The sequence below is a fragment of the Ischnura elegans genome, chromosome X (genome assembly GCF_921293095.1).
Source record: "Ischnura elegans chromosome X, ioIscEleg1.1, whole genome shotgun sequence".
In the NCBI taxonomy this organism is placed as follows: Eukaryota; Metazoa; Arthropoda; class Insecta; order Odonata; family Coenagrionidae; genus Ischnura; species Ischnura elegans.
The window spans coordinates 91549423-91570066 of record NC_060259.1 but is presented as its reverse complement, the minus strand read 5'-3'; the positions used below and the strand labels follow the sequence as shown (position 1 = coordinate 91570066).

General features: G+C 39.5%; 2 protein-coding genes across 5 annotated transcripts in view; one reads left to right on the top strand and one right to left on the bottom strand.

Annotated features, from left to right (window-relative positions):
* Positions 1-3396: 3396 nt before the first annotated feature.
* LOC124171526 (NADH dehydrogenase [ubiquinone] 1 alpha subcomplex subunit 7) lies at positions 3397-4173 on the bottom strand. Its single transcript, XM_046550699.1, has 3 exons — positions 4043-4173; positions 3770-3963; positions 3397-3690 (listed from the first exon to the last, which is right to left on the bottom strand). Exons 1-3 carry the CDS (start codon positions 4106-4108, stop codon positions 3627-3629), a joined length of 324 nt encoding a protein of 107 aa, XP_046406655.1. The 5' UTR covers positions 4109-4173; the 3' UTR covers positions 3397-3626.
* A 4242-nt stretch (positions 4174-8415) lies between these two features.
* Positions 8416-20644, top strand: part of LOC124170558 (transcriptional adapter 2-alpha) — a 29190-nt gene continuing 16961 nt past the window's right edge. Inside the window, exons 1-3 of one of the 4 annotated variants that reach the window (XM_046549353.1) lie at positions 8416-8639; positions 18187-18340; positions 19235-19443. The gene's annotated coding sequence lies outside the window, so the exon portion shown is untranslated. Of the gene's footprint in view, positions 8656-18186; positions 18341-19234; positions 19444-20644 lie in introns of all 4 variants that reach the window. The other 3 variants (XM_046549354.1, XM_046549355.1, XM_046549357.1) reach the window with 3 other exon arrangements.

Sequence of the window (20644 nt, the reverse complement as noted above, 5' to 3'; positions counted from 1 at the left end):
AATAAATGTCAAAATGCGACGGAGACTCGATATGAGCAGCAGAGCTTCTCGGAAGTCGATGCGGTATTTTTTTCCGAAAACATACATCAAGTTACAATTTATGAGTGGTGCTATAAATCTTTATTGTTACAGTCCCAGACGAAGGGATATTTTCTCAGGATATTTGGTTTCTCCCTGATAGCAATTCCAATTCATCTTCTTATCTCGTGAGAACTCCCAAAGATGGACATAAAATAATTGAAGAAAATCGGTGTTTGTATTTTACAAAATGCCTCAGATTGTCAGCTAGCACTTGGCAGCAGGAGTGGGGGTAAAGCGATGATAGTTCAGTTAATTATATGCCCAATTGTTTCCATAAAATTAAAATATTCCTTTAATCAGCTAAATTCCTGTTCGAATCCTTTAAAGGAAATCAAAATTATTCCCCAAAATCTTGTGTTGCCTCTTTGTATAGGCAACCGAGTCAAACGTTCCAGCATTCATTGTTTAGTATTCGAATATTCGAGCAATGATTTAATATTCGAATTCGAGAAATCTGCTATTCGACCCATCTCTAATTTTTACCTATCTTGATCAATACACACATGTTGGCATAATTTTTGACACTGTCGTCTACTTCGATACAGCTGTGACCTTACCTTCCCATCGCAGTATTTAGCATATATTTAATAAAGTAGCGTATTAAATATAGCTGGATAGCATTGGGTCACCTTCAGATCAACTTGAGGATCCACAGAAGACATTGAATGATTTTTTCATCTTCAGAATTTCTGAGCCAAACTTGCAATTTTCTAGCTATAGTACTATTTAGTCTTGAATGAGTACTTTCACTGATAATTTGGAGAACAAATTGGTTGAATTTGGAGACTGCCCATCATTTCAGTTAAGAACCTAGTAAAACAACGTTACTTCTTGAAAGAATGTGATAACTTTCTCTCAAACTCTGGAGACTCAATTCTGGGTGCATTGCTGAACATTGTGAGGAGTGTATAAGTAAGCCATGCATCACATAAGTTGAGGATAATCATGGACCAAGGTCATGGCCCTAGTGACCATTGGTAATAATTGTAAATGCATGACTTCACAACACAATTTTTGACAGCAAAAATTCATTTTTAACCCAGATGATGTTCTCAATAATGAATTAGAAATAGGAAATGGCATATTATAACCCTGATCTTTAACATGGACAACTTGAAATTTGTCCTAAGGAAGATTAAGTTAGAAGCCAGAACTCATGGTATATGTAGAAGTCATTAATTTACCCCTATGGTTTGATCATTCACAGTTACTATCGATGACATGACGGCTCAGGACTAGGTTAACTTATCACTTGGCCAAAATACCATGTCATAACCTCTCTAAAACTAATGTGAAGGCTATATGGAAGCAGCAAACATCACTGAATAAGAAATGCAGCAGCATAATTAAGTCTAAAAATATATCTAAATATATGGCATGTGTAACAGCATACACAATTTTTTCATCCTTGTAAAGATTTCAACTTATTTGAAGTACTTTGAACGATTCATTAAGCAGAATACTTGCCCAATATTCTCAAGGTGGCAGAAAATTTGCGGCCAATGGAAACATAACTAACTATACCTGGGTCGCTGTGCTACCAGCTGTATGAGAGCATTGAGATTCCTTGTGAAGATCCCCAAAATGAGTAAAAGGGGAGGCTGGCTGGGGAGAATCACCGCCACCACTCTCTCTCCCTCTCTCGTGAGTTATGCTATGACAAGGAAGTTTCTCCACTTTCACTTTGTGCTGATAAATTTCAACAATAACCCAATGCTTTATTAAACCTTCCACTAAGGGGATCCTCCCTCCGATCCGAAGCCTTCGATCTTCGACCAACACGGCCACATTTAGGGGTCATTACATGCCAGTTCATCCAGGCACGACACTCACCAACACGGATTCCAATAGAACTTGGCATTTTTCATCCTTCTACGTAGGAATGGGACCATGTAAAATTTTTCTTGGCTATCTCTGCTAGTTTTTTTTCATGATCATTTGAAGTTTGGGTAAAACTTCAGTTTTCCACTGAATGGGGTCTTAGAGGGCACTGATACCTCCGGAGTCAAATAAATTGTTTTCGAGTCATTTTTCATCCAATTCTTATGAAAATTTACTTGAATATTATAGAAGGCATGAAAATTCCAAATATTAATTGAAAAATGTCCTCAAGAGATATTGACAATTCTCTAAAGTCATAATTAGATATTGGAAAATTTAACATCAAAAACATGGTTCTATAAAACATCAAATTTTGACCAAATGGAATGTCAATCAAGCTAATTTATTTTTCTAATATTCCTTAACCCTTAGACTGCAGCAATGTTTTTACATGCTTTGTACACTGACTGCAGGAAATTCGTTTGTCAAACGTTTGACCATTGCTCTACTACCTGTGCCACTTTCCCACATTTTTTTTCGCTACTCGATAGACCACAAGTGCACTTTCCCTCAATGTAGGGATCGCTAATGCAGCTTAACTCTCCCTGGCCATCCCTCACGGCAGGTGGTGCCTTCCGGCATTTCCTATCAAACTGCCCATTTCTTATTGCTTCCTTCCTGCTCCATGCTGTTAATATGCCTACAACAAGTGCCTAACTGTAGGACAATCCATTCATAAGAAAGAAATAAGGGTTGCCACGGATTAAAAGTATTCACTCCTTGCGAGACACTTGGCCAGGCTAGAGGGAAAAACATTTCTTGGATCTCTTTCGCTCAGGCTGGCAGCTTAAATCATGTACTCCCACAGTTTAAGGGTTAAGATATGACCCACCACCTATAAAAATAAAATTCATTATCGCGACTCATGTAGTCAGTGTTGGGTCTTCCCACAAATGAAGTGAAATGTTTGCGACACAATATTTTCCTTTGTTTAAACAAATATTCTTGGTAAGAATTCAGATATTAACAAATACAAAAATAAAAACATGTATTTTTAATTAGCAGGTTTCGATTTTCTCCGAAAAAAAATTACACAAATATTGATATATTTTAGAGAAACAGCACCTTCTATCTTTGAGGACATTTTTCAATTAATACTTGGGGTCTTCTTTATTAATGTACCTACAAATTTTCATACGAATTGGATGAAAAATGAGTCTAATACAATTTTTTTTGACCTCGGAAACCCTATTAAGAGAAAAACTCCAGTTTTACCCAAATTTCAAATGGCAATGAAAAAACTAGCACTGAGTGCCAAGAAAAAAATTACATGGAAGGATGAAAATTGACATGTTTTATCCAAATCCGTGTCGGTGGGTGTCATGCCTGGATAACAGACATGGAATGACCTATTTTGATTTTACAAACCACACACATTCAGGGAAAGCAAGTAATTTCTATTACGGCGATGTAATAATAAAGAAATGAAAACTCTTTGCTATTAATAAATATATGTATCATGCAAAATTTACATAACGTGGAAGGGCACACATCTCCTTCATTTACGCCTGAAGAAAACTTGACTATATTGCATCATTTATAGAAGACTTCTAAATATATGAACCAGACAGCATCCCCTGAACACAAAAGATTCTGCAGGAAAATATATCGTGTGGTTTACACAATTTGATAATTATACATTGCACTAGGAATCCGACGTCTACTTAATCCCAACGATACACGCTACCGGGAGTGGTTGCTTTCTTGACAGCTACATCTTTGCTTCCACTGAAAAGAAATTGATATGAATATAGTGTACACCAAAGCATTGTATTACAAGCAGATACAATATAAAGTTGCCAGCTACCTTGCGCCCGCCGCAATCTCTTGACGCCCATAGCGAATGGCTAAGACAGTAGGAAGTTTGACTTCTCGTCGTCCATCGCGAGAATAATAATAATTTGCAGAAAGTTTATGTGACGGTCCATCAGGAAGATTAGGAGGAGGCTGAGTACGTGCTGCGATGAAGTCTTGGTGCCTTAAATGAGTTGTGTGTTCCCTCTGACGTAAAAATAAATAAAAATATTAAAGTACATATAAACAGGGCTCAAAGTATAGAAATTTTCACCGTCTATCTTACCCCTAACAGGAAATTACGAATAATCTTGATCAAAGGACCCACATTTCTCGGCTCAACTTTCGCCATTTCGGCCAATATTTGTCTGATTTCGTTACTACTTTGTTCTGTCGATAATGCCGATAGGAATATGATAGGGAGCACAACTGGTTTCGAGAGTGACGCGAAGGTTGCAGGCATAAATACTCTACACAGGATTCTACACTCCCTTAGTTTCTGTGATTCCCACCCGTCGCATCAAATAGCGGCGCTGATGTAGCGAGCCCCGGCTGTCACGCCCACAAGAGGCACGCTACGCGGCGAATTTGAATCCACGTTTCGCAACGCAGAGCTGTGAAGGGCAAAATTTGCTGGCGGAGCGGGAGCTCTCGTGGCGTCGACGCAACGCGGAGCTGTGAAGGCACCCTAAGATGGCCGCGAGAGGCACGCTTTGCGGCGAATTTGAATCCATGTCTCAATCGCTCATTGCTAAGAAATAAAGTTCGTGTCAACTGTCCACGAAAATATAACTATCACCGTGAGTTTATGTAGTTTCCTGGTGGTGAAAATGTACGTAATCACAAAATCGGTACGCTAATTCACGTTGAGAGAAGGGAAGAATAAGTGGGTAAGGAAACGCTGTTAACTTTCCCTAGCCTGAATTAAGTTTGAGGGCCCATAGATATCAACCATGTCTTTAAACTTCCGACACCTATGTTTTAGAGAATTAAGAATGATTCCTGCGCAGCTCATAAAGAAGAGCACTCGTTGACATCATTACCAGACCACCTAGGCACACTTGGGGAAGGGTCAGATCCGGTATTAGGACCATAGCAAGAATTTTTATCATACAGACTGTCCCAAGGGTCGTGTGTCATTTTTGACCTGTAATTTTAGTAACTTTGCATGGAGCAATATATTCATGAAAATTGTCACACTTATGGGGAAAGGTCCTAAGTTTTGTTAAGTGTAAGCAAAATTTTACAATTTTGACCTTTTGACCTCACAAAGTGGGTCCAAACCAAAAATTAGAATTTGCCCTATGGGGTTTCAATGTAAAAAAAATCGAGATAGACAAAAGTGTGAATTTCATTGACCAATATGTCAATTCTTAGGTTTTCGGACACGAGAGAACCGAAAATAACACTTTTATTTACGAATATTCAACCGTTGACCCAGTAAGGCCACCGTCAAGGTCATAAGGGTGGCAAAAGGAATAGCATACCAACAAAGGTGTCGATCCATGGGTTTTGTAGGGTGCCCAAGTCATTGGTATTGTCCAAATACCCGTATTATTCACTAATTGACCTCCGAGGGTCACCACGGGGGTCAAAGGTCATAGAGTTAAAAGTGGGGCAATCATAAAAACCAAGGGGTCAAACCATAGGTTTTGAAGGGTGCCAAATCGGTTAGGCTGTTCGTAGATCCGTATTGTTGATATTTTGACCTCCGAAGGTCACAATTGGGGTCAAAGGTCATAGAGTCAAACGTCGAGCCATCATGACAACCAAGGTGTCAAACCATAGGTTTTCAAGGGTGCCAAAGTCGGTTAGGCTGTTCGTACATCCGTATTGTTGATATTTTGACCTCCGAAGGTCATAATGGGGGTCAAGGGTCATAGAGTTAAATCGGCCCACCATGACAGCAAAAGAGTGTAACAATGTGTTTTAAAGGGTGCCCAAGTCAGTTTTGCTGTTTTCAAATCCATAACGTCGACTTTTTATTACCAGCGAGGGTCACAATGGGGTCAGAGGTCATAGAGGCATGTTTTGAAATAATAGGAAACAAACAACAAAACAACCTTTGGTTGGGGATATTAGTTTTCCTATTATTTCAAAACATACCTCTATGACCTCTGACCCCATTGTGACCCTCGCTGGTAATAAAAAGTCGACAATATGGATTTAAAAACAGCAAAAATGACTTGGGCACCCTTTAAAACACATTGTTACACTCTTTTGCTGTCATGGTGGGCCGATTTAACTCTATGACCCTTGACCCCCATTATGACCTTCGGAGGTCAAAATATCAACAATACGGATGTACGAACAGCCTAACCGACTTTGGCACCCTTGAAAACCTATGGTTTGACACCTTGGTTGTCATGATGGCTCGACGTTTGACTCTATGACCTTTGACCCCAATTGTGACCTTCGGAGGTCAAAAAATCAACAATACGGATCTACGAACAGCCTAACCGACTTTGGCACCCTTGAAAACCTATGGTTTGACACCTTGGTTGTCATGATGGCTCGACGTTTGACTCTATGACCTTTGACCCCAATTGTGACCTTCGGAGGTCAAAATATCAACAATACGGATCTACGAACAGCCTAACCGATTTGGCACCCTTCAAAACCTATGGTTTGACCCCTTGGTTTTTATGATTGCCCCACTTTTAACTCTATGACCTTTGACCCCCGTGGTGACCCTCGGAGGTCAATTAGTGAATAATACGGGTATTTGGACAATACCAATGACTTGGGCACCCTACAAAACCCATGGATCGACACCTTTGTTGGTATGCTATTCCTTTTGCCACCCTTATGACCTTGACGGTGGCCTTACTGGGTCAACGGTTGAATATTCGTAAATAAAAGTGTTATTTTCGGTTCTCTCGTGTCCGAAAACCTAAGAATTGACATATTGGTCAATGAAATTCACACTTTTGTCTATCTCGATTTTTTTTACATTGAAACCCCATAGGGCAAATTCTAATTTTTGGTTTGGACCCACTTTGTGAGGTCAAAAGGTCAAAATTGTAAAATTTTGCTTACACTTAACAAAACTTAGGACCTTTCCCCATAAGTGTGACAATTTTCATGAATATATTGCTCCATGCAAAGTTACTAAAATTACAGGTCAAAAATGACACACGACCCTTGGGACAGTCTGTATGATAAAAATTCTTGCTATGGTCCTGTATCCCCAACCGCTTATTTTCCCTCAGCTCCCAATCGTAGCCTGAGCTGCATCCGGGCACAAAACACCGAGATTTACCCATGATATTTCGTAAATATCTTACTGGTGGAGAAATACTAAAAAAAACACCAAAATCGGTGAAATTCTCGGCTCACAGAGGATGATAACAGCCGCTCACTCATACGCCGCCACTGACAACAAGCCTAATGAAAGGAATAGTAGTGTCGGTCGCGCCACAAGTGGCAAAAGTTGGAACTTGAATTAATGCGCGGGACCCGTGTTCAAATTATGACTGCTAACGCCACCTAGTGGGGCCGCCTTAGTAATGTAAACTCTATGGTTGCAGGAATGGGGGTGCTTGGGTGCCATGTCTACTTTGATCGAACATGACTACTTTGATACAATCAGTGGCGTAACTATGGGAGGGATGAGGGGATAGATCCCTCCCCAAAGCCTCAGAGAAATAAAAAAATTATTTAAATTATTGTCTAGTTTTGACGCATAAATACCATAAATACTGTATCTGCTTAAAGTTAAATTTTAAGTGCCAAAATGATGTAAAATGCATTTCCAGGCATGTCATTTTTCGAAAAAATTTCCGGAACCCCCGTCGCCTAGAGAGCGGATCACCCCCTAGGCCTCTTCGTCCCCCCAAAGCATAGTCCTAGTTATGACACTGCGTAAAATTTGGTAAATTTTTGGTCACAACTCGTGAATGCATTGATATACTATATGGAAGGCACGTAGTAAACCTTGTTTATTAACTTTATTCGCTGACTTTACGAAGCTATGTCTAAAACAAATTTTCGCTAGGAAAATTATTATCAATCACCACCATGGAAGAATATCGATCTTCTAGGAATACTCCACTATTTGTGCTTTCCATTCATGCCTCGACTAGTATCGACTCGCGGTAACTGCTCATAACTCTCCAATTCCTGCGCGTTATCGTTTATTGACTTGTGTCACAACAGTCGCTGACACACACAGAATGGAACACGAAAATCGCGACGCAAGTCGACTTGGGTTGACGTGTGTCGATGAATGGAAAGCACACTATGTATTTGGATGATACATCCACCCATTCGGTCAGTTTGTATAAAACTTAAGTACTCGTTTGTTTATAGTTGAGTAATTCTAAAAGAGTCTTTCTCTCAGATTTTCATATTATTGTTATTCTTTTCCATGAATACATAACCTGAATTAATATTCCTCAAAGGTTTCTTCCTTCTTTACGATCTTTACTTCAACTTGAGGGTACCCGCCAGAGGGTTATATTTTTGCGTGTGTACTAGAATGTAGTTGATTATTTCTCCGTTTTAGCGCTGTGGTCGGGTATAACGCAGAGTCCTCTCGATGGCAGTTCTCTACACTACTCCCTCATAGGGTCTATGTAGTGTATTATCAACAATCCAGAGGACTCTGGTATAATGGCACCGTTCTCCCGCTTTCTCCATTCACCAAAACTGCCAAAACTCGTGTAGTAGTTCGGTTCGGTATTTGGGTTTGGGGGTGTGGGACGTTCGGGAAATAGCAATGGGGCAGTTTATGCATGTTGGTGATGGGCAATGTTTAACGCGATTAATCTCTATCACGTCGAAGTTTCTCTCCTAGTGTGAGTTTAAATGGATAAAGGAGTCAAGAAGTTTGAAAAAAAACTATAATGCCATCGTGGGAAGCTCTGGGATATAACTATAAGGTGATTGGAACCGCATGTACGTCTTCGAAGGTTGAATTCATCAAACCATTGGGTTAAATGTAGGAAGTCATTGCTAGATATAGCTGGTAGCCTCAATGGTAAATATTGTTTTATTTCATAATTGAAGCTTTTGCTTCCGGTAGTGAGCTTCCTGGTGAATCTTAGGGGTGTCATTTTTTCGAAAACTTTTTCTGGACGGAACGACATCGTTATGGCCGTACTTAAAATTTTCAGGTGGTGAGTGAGAAAACTTATCAACTGTATAAAATGGTTTCTCTGTGTGTGAGTGTGGGCTGTCCGGGCCGTGGTTAGTTTTTATGACGTCATGGCTGCTATTCTGCATGGAATTACACCTTGCTATTCGCCGATATTACGGGAGAAGGCGTAATAATATTGCTCATTCCGACCCTGTTGCAATACGCTATTCAGAACGGGCGTAATCCAGCGTCAATTCCACCGGGAGGCTTAATTCTCAAAAATTTCTGTACGGCCGGTGCAATTCTGTATTCTGAACAGCGAATTACGCTCGATAGGGTGAGAGTAGCATTACACCTTTTCCCGAACCGGGCTATTCGTATTACACCCCTTAATAACGCGCGCATTGCGAATAGTATTTGCGAATCTGAGGCTGAAAGTAAACAAATCACGCATTTAAAATTGGAACATTAGCTAAAAATGAAATAAAATAGGCATTATTTCAAATTAATAATCTTAGCATATGTGCTGAATATTTCAATAGTTAAGCGAATTGTGTAGAAATAAACATTCGAGCAGTGGCGGCTCGTGAGTCAAATGCTGGGGGGGTTATACTCCACAAGGGGGTCAAAATTTTTGAATATTTTTTTGTATTTTAGTGAGAATGCAATCTAGGTAATAAATTTTTTGTGCCATATGTTCCGTTTTTTTTCAAAAAAAATATTTAGTTTTCCAAATAAAGCTAGATTAAAAAGTACTATTAGATATACTAAAGCTTAAATATATAGGCATCCATCCATTTACTTAATACATAACGGTCTTTTGACATTTCTTCATTTAGTTTTTGAATTCTGAATCTGTATGCACTATCAATTTGGACTCCCTATGTCAACTTAGCCAAACACGGCATACTCAATGCAAGCCTTAATATGTTTTTTTTAGTCTTTATGATTCAAATGTTTCAAATCCGAGACACCGTCCATGCATGTTCTGCAACTCCTATTACCAAACAAGGATAGGAAAAAAGAATGTTTAACTTTGCACCCACACAACCAATCAGCATAGTTGTACAAATTATTGGAAAATATACGAACGAAACTGTTTCGTTCCTTAGACGCTTTTTGTTGTTGATTTATATTTAGTATAGGCCTAGGAGGGATGAGGGCCTAAATTCTTGAGCTCGATCCTATGTTCCAGGTTCTTAAGTCCATTACTAATAATAAAAATGCAACACATCGCTGAAAACAGACGAGACCATTATGAATCACTAATGCACCAAACAATCACTAACTCGATTGGCTTAACTAAAACTAGGCCTCTGTACATTCCAATCACCCATTCAATAAAACAATTTACTCATAATAAGTCAACTGGTCACCAAAACAAGGTATACTGCAACACCAAATTATACGGCTGGCATGGCGTTATCAACTCACTACATACGGCGCTCTGCGCATACATGATACCTGGGCAGCGTCCCAACTTCCATAAGGCACAAGCTTAGTCACGTTATAGCACCAGCAGCACCCACCGTTACCACCCTTCATGTAACTGCATGGTGATGGATTGGAACGTTCTGGCAAGTGCCCTACGGCCACAAATACGAATTTCTCGCACTATTTTTGCACGTTTTTCCTACATTTTCGGTGAATGCAATTGAAAAAGTACTTCCGTTAGTAGATATATAATTGAATAGGTTTATTTTTTTCCTTTTTCAAATCTTTGGGAGGGGCGCTGTCCGACCGTCGTTATGGGCAAGCCGACTCTGCATTCGAGTTTATTATGTGGAGCACAAGCGTTAATTCATTGACAGTATGTAAACAATAACCAAAGATCAAACAATTGCAATCAACCCGAAGGATTACTTATACAAATAGCAAAAATTATCCACAATGCATTCATATTTACCATGCATAATTTGATGGTTTGAGGCGTAACTTTGTGAAAGCGATTCATTCTGAGAAATGAAAGAGAGGAAATTTCGTGCTTTCACATGAAATGTTTATTCACACATTTGCATGACCATGGTTTCAACGTGAGACGTCATCGTCAATCAGGTGACTTCTTATGTGGAAACCATGGTCGTGTAAATGTGTGAATAAACATTTCATGTGAAAGCACGAAGTTTCCTCTCTTTCATTTTTCATGCATTGTTTTATTTCAATACTTAATGTGCGACTATAACTTCCTTAATGTAGGCTCTCAGTCAATTCTTGAATTTTTCCAAGCTTGTGTTAACCCACTGACTATTCAAATGAAATAATAGCTATAGCTTTAAATGAAAACGAATAATACCGTGTATTTGATCGGCGATTCATTTGCTCAAGTGGACAGTACATACAAATAAATGCTTTGAGTCAAAATTCTTTTCCACACATTATTCGCTACTTTCTACTCCTTATTAAAATATAACATGGGCAGTCGACTGGAATAACTTAATTGAAAACAAAGGATTTCTACTAACATCAACAAAGTTTCCAAACATGTTTGATTCACCTCAGAAATTCATCGCAATATCCATGAACAACATAATGCAATATTTGTCATTTGGGCTCCAATGCAAATTGTTGCCTCTATAAGCAAGAGAGTTATTCACACAATTCAGATCCACCGTATCAGCACAGTTGAGTTGAGGGAATATTGTTTTTGTATCAGCTGATTCTAATATGATCACTGAAAAGTCTGATCGACCCTCAACTGTGCTGAAAAACTGAATATGAATTGTGTTAATACCTATCATGCTAATAGAGACAACAATTTGTTTTGAAGTCCACATCATAAATATTTCATTATGTTGTTCACGGATATTGCATTTAACGTCTGTGGTGAATCATATTTGTTTGGAAAGTTTTCATGTTAGGAGAATTGGAGAGAGGCTATTGAAGGTTGTGGGAGAAAGGGTCATTTTTCAGGGTCTCGGAAGAGACTTCTCTCCTATAACACGACCCTTTCTCCCACAACCTACAATGTCCTCACTTCTCACCACCCAAACTCCATCCTCCACCACACCCCCTCCCTGCAATCACCAAGGTGCATATAAGGAAGAACTCTCAAGACTTATGTTGTACTTGATAATGTTGTTTGTAACAACGAAACGTTGTGTTAAAATAAAACCCATTGTTATTATTGCAATGAGTAATTTCACTAGTCCAATGCCAACGTTTTGGCCACATCGTCACAAGATGTGAGGGCAGTGCCACCTGCCTTTGCTGTGGCAAAGAAAAACACAATGGTGATGCATGCACCTTGAAACATCTCTGTGTAAACTGCTAGGGTTCACACCCAGTGTACTCCTGTGATTGCCCCAAAATGAAGGACGAAAAGAAAATAGGTGATAGAGGCTCTGGAAAAGCTGCTGTACTATGAGGCCTGTAAGAAATTTAGGACACTGATAGTAACTACATTCTCATGAGCATATGTTGCTTTTGTACATAGCCTCAGAAATAATAATGATAGCACAAATGAGAAAAAGAAAAAAGAAATTATGTCTAAGAATGATGAAAAATCCAAGCTGGGTAAGGCTATCAAGCCGACAACAAAGAAAAACAATCCGCCAGATACACTCAACCACCACTGGGGCCACACGAGCAAGCATAGAAACTCCTACTCCATCTCATTCGACCACATGTAGCTAACCAGAGTCAATGGAAGAAAATATCTGCAAGTTGGAAATAATCTGGGCGAATGCCAGGGAGAAGAAGCGCATAAAGTTTTCACTTTCCCACTGGCCTAATGACCTTAGTGGAGGGAGTCATGGAGGACTTGGAATAATTACAAACTCCGTAGTATCAAGGCAATAACGCCAACGTGGCCCTCCTCCGCTAGGGGCAATCAAATGAAAGAATTGGTAATCACAGAGTTTAGGATAGGGCTCTGTCCTTCGACTCACACCTATCTCCTTAGTGAAGAGAAGCAAGGTTCTCAGTGTGATGAGTGTAGGTGCCTTTTAACTCTTTCGCTTCTAATGATGAAAACATGCGGTAGAATGTTTCTTGGCCTGGGAGACTAAAGCTGATAATTTTCATCGGAGATTTTTCTATGCAGGAGAATGAATGCTGAAAATATACATTTCCATACTCTCCCCCTTTTATGATGGTCGCGGGCTCGTGAAGTTTTAGTTTTGGGACCCAACAAAGGGGGACTTAGGCCGTACCCTAGAAATCCAGGAGCAGGTACCCGGACCCCTCGTCTTACATTACCCTCTTTGTGGTAAGGAACCAGGGTCATTCAATTGTTCATTCAGTCAATTTTCAAAGTTAATATTTGTTCCTTTCTCAAAAAATATGTACTAAGAATTTAATTCTTTGTCTTTTGAGCAGCGTTTATAATTTTTGAACGAAATTCTACAATATAAATTAATGTATATCTCGATTTCAGTATAAACATCAACATGAAAATTGTTACTCTATTAAATACATTAATATTGACGGTAGAGCTTCGTTCAAAATTTGATGATTCTCAGAATAAAACTAAGAATTCAATTCAAAGTCTGTAATGTACGTGCAAGCAACAATAGTTTCCTTCATCAAAGAAAACGAAAGGCCTTGATTATGACTTGTTACCCATCATTAGTGTATTCATCATGTACAAATTATTTGGTTTTAGAAATCCCAGTTTAGACGAATGTTAATGGTCAATTTTAACCTCTTTTGAAAAAGGCCAGATTGGTTCCCTTTGCTGCCACCACTCCACGTGACATCGCAGGGACCTAGATGCTGTATGAGTAGTCAGGAGTTTTACATCGTCTGAGATTACCAATGCATGCATTTGGCACAGAGCTCAGGGAAACATCCGTTAATTTTATCACTTAATAGAATTATCTATGGTCGGAAAGTCTCCTTCGTTCGATAGGGTATTAATAATCCTAATTTAAGCCAAGCGCTACCTGCTAGCAGCCTGCATCGTAGCGGCGCTCATAGCTTCACACCAAGGTGGCCTCACACGGTGGCAGCTGGAACCAGAATGACGTCACATGGGCTTTTCCCAGCATTTATACCTAGCCATTGCGTTTTCGCACACTTGAAAATTTTCACTTTTCGTTTAATCGCGAAAAATAGTTAATATCATTTAAAAATCTAAAAGCGTGAAATATGTACTCCAGGAGTAATAATCTTTCGATTTAGGCAATTAAAAAAAATAGGAAACCACCCTATTACACAGGTCTGCGAGTAAATGCTGCATTGGTTTTTTGTAAATTTTCTTGTAGATTTTGATATCCTAAAACTGAAAAAAAAAAAATTTTTTTAATTTCGTTTCATCAATTTTTTTACAATGCTAAATTTTATATTTTTATTTTGTGTAAAATTCTTATTCAGTTGAAATTTTGTATTTTATTTTTTAAGCTTCAAATTTAATTAAAATTAAGGTGTCTTTCCCTAATTTTAATAGTATATGCATCTGGGAATGAAGAAAAAAATAATGGACATAAATAATTATGTCCATTTTTTTCTTTATTCCCAGATCAATATAGGTAATTATAATTTAACAAAAGGGGGGACAAAGAATTTCTGGTGTTAGACGGTTGCATTTATTGTCGTGTCTAAACAGGTTAAGTTAGGTTGAACACGTGTCAGCATGTCGCAGTTGGATTAATCATGTTCCAACTGGCTAAGTTCATTATCTAGCTGACCCTGTCTTGCCACACTCAGTTGCCATCCAGCATTCAAACGCTACTGAGATCTTGTTTTTATTCATGTGTTATAGAGGTTGTGTAATTTATCCGGACAGCTTCTGTTTTGATGTCTCCATGTTTCTGGGTTTCACCGCGTGGATTTTCTTTGCGACGACAGTTTCTCCGGTATTCCAACCGGCGTCTTCAGGTCAATGTCGGGATTCAATTTTTGGTGACTTATATAGTTCATTTTTGGCGCCAATTTTTCATGCTGGATGCTGATTGGTCCACCTTCTTTTCTCTCGTATGACCCTCTTCCACGAGCTGTGGAGAAGGTAGCCGTCTTCTCTATTCATGTTTTTCAGTGTCTTGAATATTTCGATAGCCTCTTTTATTAGCCTGGGATAATATCTATTTTCTTTTGCAACAACTGATGCTTCGTCAAACAATATCTGGTGTCCGGGTTCGCTCCATGCATGCTCCGCAATGGTGGAGAGCTGAAATTGCTTATTTCTTGTGGCTCTTCTGTGTTCCTGGATGCGCACCTTCATTGATCTACACGTCTCTCCTATGTAGTCTTTGCCGCATGAACATGGCACCTTATAGACCCCTTCTTGAATGTCGTGCGGCAAAACGTCTTTTGGACCTGGTAGCACATCGCCAGTCTTGGTGACACAAGTGAATCTTGTTACGACGTTGTGCTGTCGTAAAATCCTAGCGATCTTCTCTGAGGTGCCAGATACAAACGGAATTACTGCGTGTGCCCTTGCTTCCGTCTGATCCTCCTCATTGGTGTTTTGATTAGATGTTAAAACGTCTTCGTTTAACTCCTTCTTTCTTCGATGTTCCGCTTCAGCGGCCCTTTTCAGGACCAGTTGTCCACTGTAGCCATTTCGTCTCAGTGTTTTTCTGAGTAGATTTTTCTCCGACGATGTGGATTCGGCGTCTGAGATATCGTAGGCTCGTCGCATTAGTGAGGAAATCACTGAGTGTTTCTGAGCTGGATGATGATGGGAGGCTGCGTGAAGATAGCGATGAGTGTGCGTCTTCTTCCTAAAGACAGCATGTCCCAGTTTTCCGTTTTTCTTCTTCTTGACTAGGACGTCCAAAAATGGGAGCTGGTTGTTGTCCTCTACTTCCATCGTAAACTTGATAGCAGGATGTTGGCGTTTAGATGTCGGAGGTAGTCTTGTAGGCATTTCTCTCCATGCGGCCAAATAACGAAGGTGTCATCCACATATCTTGGTGCGCTCATGCGGCAAAGACTACATAGGAGAGACGTGTAGATCAATGAAGGTGCGCATCCAGGAACACAGAAGAGCCACAAGAAATAAGCAATTTCAGCTCTCCGCCATTGCGGAGCATGCATGGAGCGAACCCGGACACCAGATATTGTTTGATGAAGCATCAGTTGTCGCAAAAGAAAATAGATATTATCCCAGGCTAATAAAAGAGGCTATCGAAATATTCAAGACACCGGAAAACATGAATAGAGAAGACGGCTACCCTCTCCACAGCTCGTGGAAGAGGGTCATACGAGAGAAAAGAAGGTGGACCAATCAGCATCCAGCATGAAAAATTGGCGCCAAAAATGAACTATATAAGCCACCAAAAATTGAATCCCGACATCGACCTGAAGACGCCGGTTGGAATACCGGCGAAACTGTCGTCACAAAGAAAATCCACGCGGTGAAACCCAGGAACATGGAGACATCATCTGGACAACGCTGCGGAAAACTACGCATCAACTTCAGCTTCTGTTTTATGTGTGGTGAATATACTGTGAAAAGTCAGCAAAGAAATATAAGTGATTTTGTGAAGAAGGTTTATTTTGCTTACTTCAAATTAATACTTGGTGATCAAGACACAGCATGGCCTCCTCATAAGGTGTGCAGAAGATGTGAGGAAGATCTGCCCTTGTGGTTTAAGGATAAGAAAACTGTATTTCGTTTTGGCTTTCCTATGATGTGGCATGAACAGAAAAATCACACAACCGACTGCTATGTCTGTTCGGTAGCCGTGAAAGAATTTAATCTGAAAAATAAGAAGAAAATATCTTATCCTAACCTTGATTCAGCTCGAAAATAAAAAGAAGACGTGTTGACTTCCTCTGATTTATTTCCTCAGAAGGGAATGAATCCGTGGAAGTCAACAAAGTCTGCTTTTCATTTTCGAATATCAACTTCCGCATAGTTGAGTCCATCAGCCTGATGCTATTGAAATTGATTCAGCTATTCGTCCAGTGTCCCATAGCTCTGAAATACCAGTTTTGCACCCACCTCCTAATTTAGATGACATCCTGAGTGATGTAGAGGACTGAGAAATGTTTGCTCTCCAGAGTGAATCTAGCTCAGATTTTTCCGTTGCCGAGGAACCTCAACTTTTTCTCAGATTGAGCTCTATGACCTAGAGACTTGGGTCTTTCAAAAGATGCAACCAAATTGCGAGGTTCAAGGCTAAAAAAGAAAAACCTTTTATCACCTGGTACCTCATTTTCCTGGTACAGACATCGAGAGAGAATTTACTCAGTATTTTACTAATTGCTTTGAAATAGAATAAGATTCATCAGAATGGCGCTTATTCATTGATTCATCCTAAACTAGCCTCCAAGCAGTCTTGCTGCACAGTGGAAATGTACTTGCATCTCTTCCAATGGGACACTCGGTTCATATGGAAGAAAAGTAAAATGACTTAGCTACGATTCTTGAGAAAATCAAATACATATCAAGAACATCAATGGATTTTGTGGAGATTTTAAAATACTAACAATGTTGTTGGGTCAACAGTTGGGTTATACATAATTCCCTTGTTTTCTACGTTAGTGGGATAGTAGAGCCGGAGAGCTACACTGGACAACAACTGACTGGCCACCACAACATGGTTTAACTTGTGGTGAGAAAAACATTATCAATACCACTTTGGTTCCGCCAGAAAAGGTTTTATTGCCACCTCTTCATCTGAAATTGGGGCTAATTAAGCTTTTTGTAAAATCTGTGCAAGAAGATGGGGATTGTTTTAGATGTATATGGTCCAAATTCCCAGAATAGTCTGAAGCAAAGTTGAAAGAAGTTTTCACTAGCCCCGACACAAGAAATCTTTTGCCTGATCCCCTCTTCCTGTATTAATGGGAGAAATCGAAAATGAAGCATGGGATTCTTTCAAAAATGTGGTGCAGAAATTTTGGGTAATACTAAGGATCCCAAATATAGAACTATTGTACAGTGCATGCTGACAGCATATAAAGCTCAAGGGTGCAAGATGATCTTAAAAGTTAACTTCTTACACTCCCATATTGGATATTTTCCTGAAAACTTGGATGCTGACAGCGAAGAACAAGGCGAAAGATTTTACCGGGATGTATGTGATATCAAGAGACGTTATGTTACCTAGGAAGATGGGATTTCAGTATGTTAGTGGACTACTGTTGGATGCTTAAGCTAGAAACCAAAAAGAGTTCAGAGAAGCATCAAAGAAAAGGAGAGGTTTCGCAAGGAAAAAGAGTAAACATAAAGTTGTGTATAAATTTAAATAATGAAAAAAATGGTTGATGGGTTTCAGTAAACATTATTCTGTGTGTTTATTGTAATAAATAGTTGATTTTTCTCATTATTTTGTTTTTATTTTGCAAAAAAAACTATACGCGATGGAGAAGAATGGAAGTTATTTTTTAAATCAGCTTACCTTAAAACATATAATTCAGCAAAAATATCTCATGCAGCTGAAAAAATCTTTTTTTTGCAGACCTGTGTTATCCATATAGCTAATTCATGTAAACAAAGCATGATAGACCACAAACGAATGCCACTGGTAGGGTTGTAAACCCCGAAAGGAGGGAGCCCCAATACCCTTGGAGTCCGGGATAATGCGGAGTCCCTGGTGGGAAGGGTCGAAAAAGGTTGGTGCCGAGAGGGTGTGATTATCCATGAGACCTTTCTTTACGAATGTCCTGCAAAAATTTCTCCGCACAGAGGGACGGAAGAGTCTCTTGGGGCTCAGTACGGCAGTCATGTTAAGGAGATAACTCCACCGTCTCAAAAGGGTTAAGTATGCAGCTTATCCTGACAGTGTGTGCTAAATAACGTAATGCATGGAGACAGTTGAATGTAGGGGAGACCTTGAATCTTGTCCAGGAGAACACCCTACTAATTTAAATAATACCATTTTGTTTCTCAAGGAAATAATTCATTTTAGTAAAATGTAAAAATACCCACCTATTTTTACCCACCTATTTATATTTAAAATTCTACTTCTACAAAAATACTGGTGCCTTCAGGGGGAAGTTGTGTACAGTGCATCATTGAAATTGTTGGGGTGGGGCTAATAAAATGTATGAGGGTGCAAAATAAGTTAAATTAATGTGCTTAAAATGCCATTAGAAATGGACTGAGATGAGCACTTTCTGCATGTTTTAATTCCTTCCCAATCGATGAGAGCAAGGCAGAGTGTTGATGATTATTTTTTCATTTCCATCTTTCCCTTCCATCATGCAAATGCTTTGAATGAATTGAGGTTTGGGTGTGATTGAAGGACTCCAGTGAGTGCCTACATTGAGAGGTACCTATTGTTGTGTTATCATGTGGTGATATGAGAGAGGAGTAGTGAGTGTGGATAGCAGTGGCTGGGAGACTTTGGTCCAATGAAATGTGTTGGAAGGGGAGGCAAACCCATGCATGCAAATAGTGTGTCTCAGTTTCCCAACTCTCTCAGTCATCTCTTATCAGAAGTATTATTGTTGGCAGTTGAGGTTATCAGTGGTAATTAATGCAATCCCCTCCAACTTCTTTCCCAGGCGAGTGGGGCACAGTGCAGATCACCGAGCAGGTGTCAGGCCACCAGACACATTGGTTATGAGCATTAGCCTGCTAAATCACTTGGAGGCAAGGTCTCTCTCAATCAAGCAAGGGACAAAGTCGAGGAACAACTGGATGTTGCACCCGCCTGCAGACCACCAAGTTTGCATGCAGAGAAGGTCAGGGTTGAGGATTAGGCTTGATAAAGGTATTCATTCAATTGGCTTCATTGAAACAGTCTGTTATCCCATCTGGGCCTGGTTTTCCCTTTAAAAAATTACTACAGAGCAATTTACACCCATGTCTCACCCAGCAGAATTTTGTGGTTGTGCCAATTCTTTCCCTAGGGAAACATCCCTACGCTGCTTAACCAAATCAAATACAGTACACTCTCATTATTACAAAGTTCATGGGACCGAAAAACATTAAGTTCATAATAGCGATATTCTTAAGAACATTTCTTTTAGGAATCATCTCATAAAAACATACCTTGCCAAAATCTCTTGTCTCTTTGATCTCCCGCACTTATAGTCGCGCTGCGGAATAGCTTCAGAGTCAGCGGCGGTGCATGTATGTACGCATGTAGCAAATGCACACCCAAAGATGAATTAATTATAAAAGAAAACTATGTATTCCTTTGCAAAGAGAAAGATAAAAATCCTGCCCACACAGAGATGGGATGTGAAGCTCCAAATGCTACTGCTATCTCCTTGGCAAATTCACCGCTCTATATATACAGTAAAACTTCGATTTTATGCACTTTGATTTTACATCAAGTCTCGTTTTTACGCAGCGACACTCAAGTCCGGCCGGAAAGCATAAGGAATTGAAATGGTGAAACTTCGATTTTACATCTTTTCTTGATTTTACGCAGTTTTTCGATTTTGCGCAGCATAACCCCAGCCCCTAATAGGTCGCTAATCTTGATTTTACGCAGTTGTCTTTCGGCTTGTTTTGAAAATCCGACTGGAGCAATATGAAGTTAGGTTATTATTTCGTCTCAATGAGTTGCAAAACTGAATACAGGAACGGTTGAAATGACGTCGCGCTGTTGAGCGTGAAACTAAAAACATCGCGAATCTAATTATTGCTTCCCCGTGCGCCATATCAGTAATATTGCAGGCTCCTTTACGAACGCGAATGTCGCTCTTAGTTCAAATTCGCCGTAGAAGGATATCGAACTCAAAACCAACGAAAAACGCATACACGGCAATCGCCGTGTATGCGTAACTACTTTTATTAAGACAGATGATCGTCGGAGATATTAACATTATCACCTTTCGTTTATTATTCGACTTATTGATCGACGCTGTTTATAACGTATTTATTGTAATTACAGTAGATTGTCGTTAATCCGGAATTATGAACTACGGAATATCTATCCCTGACGGAAGGTTTTCTAGAAAAAT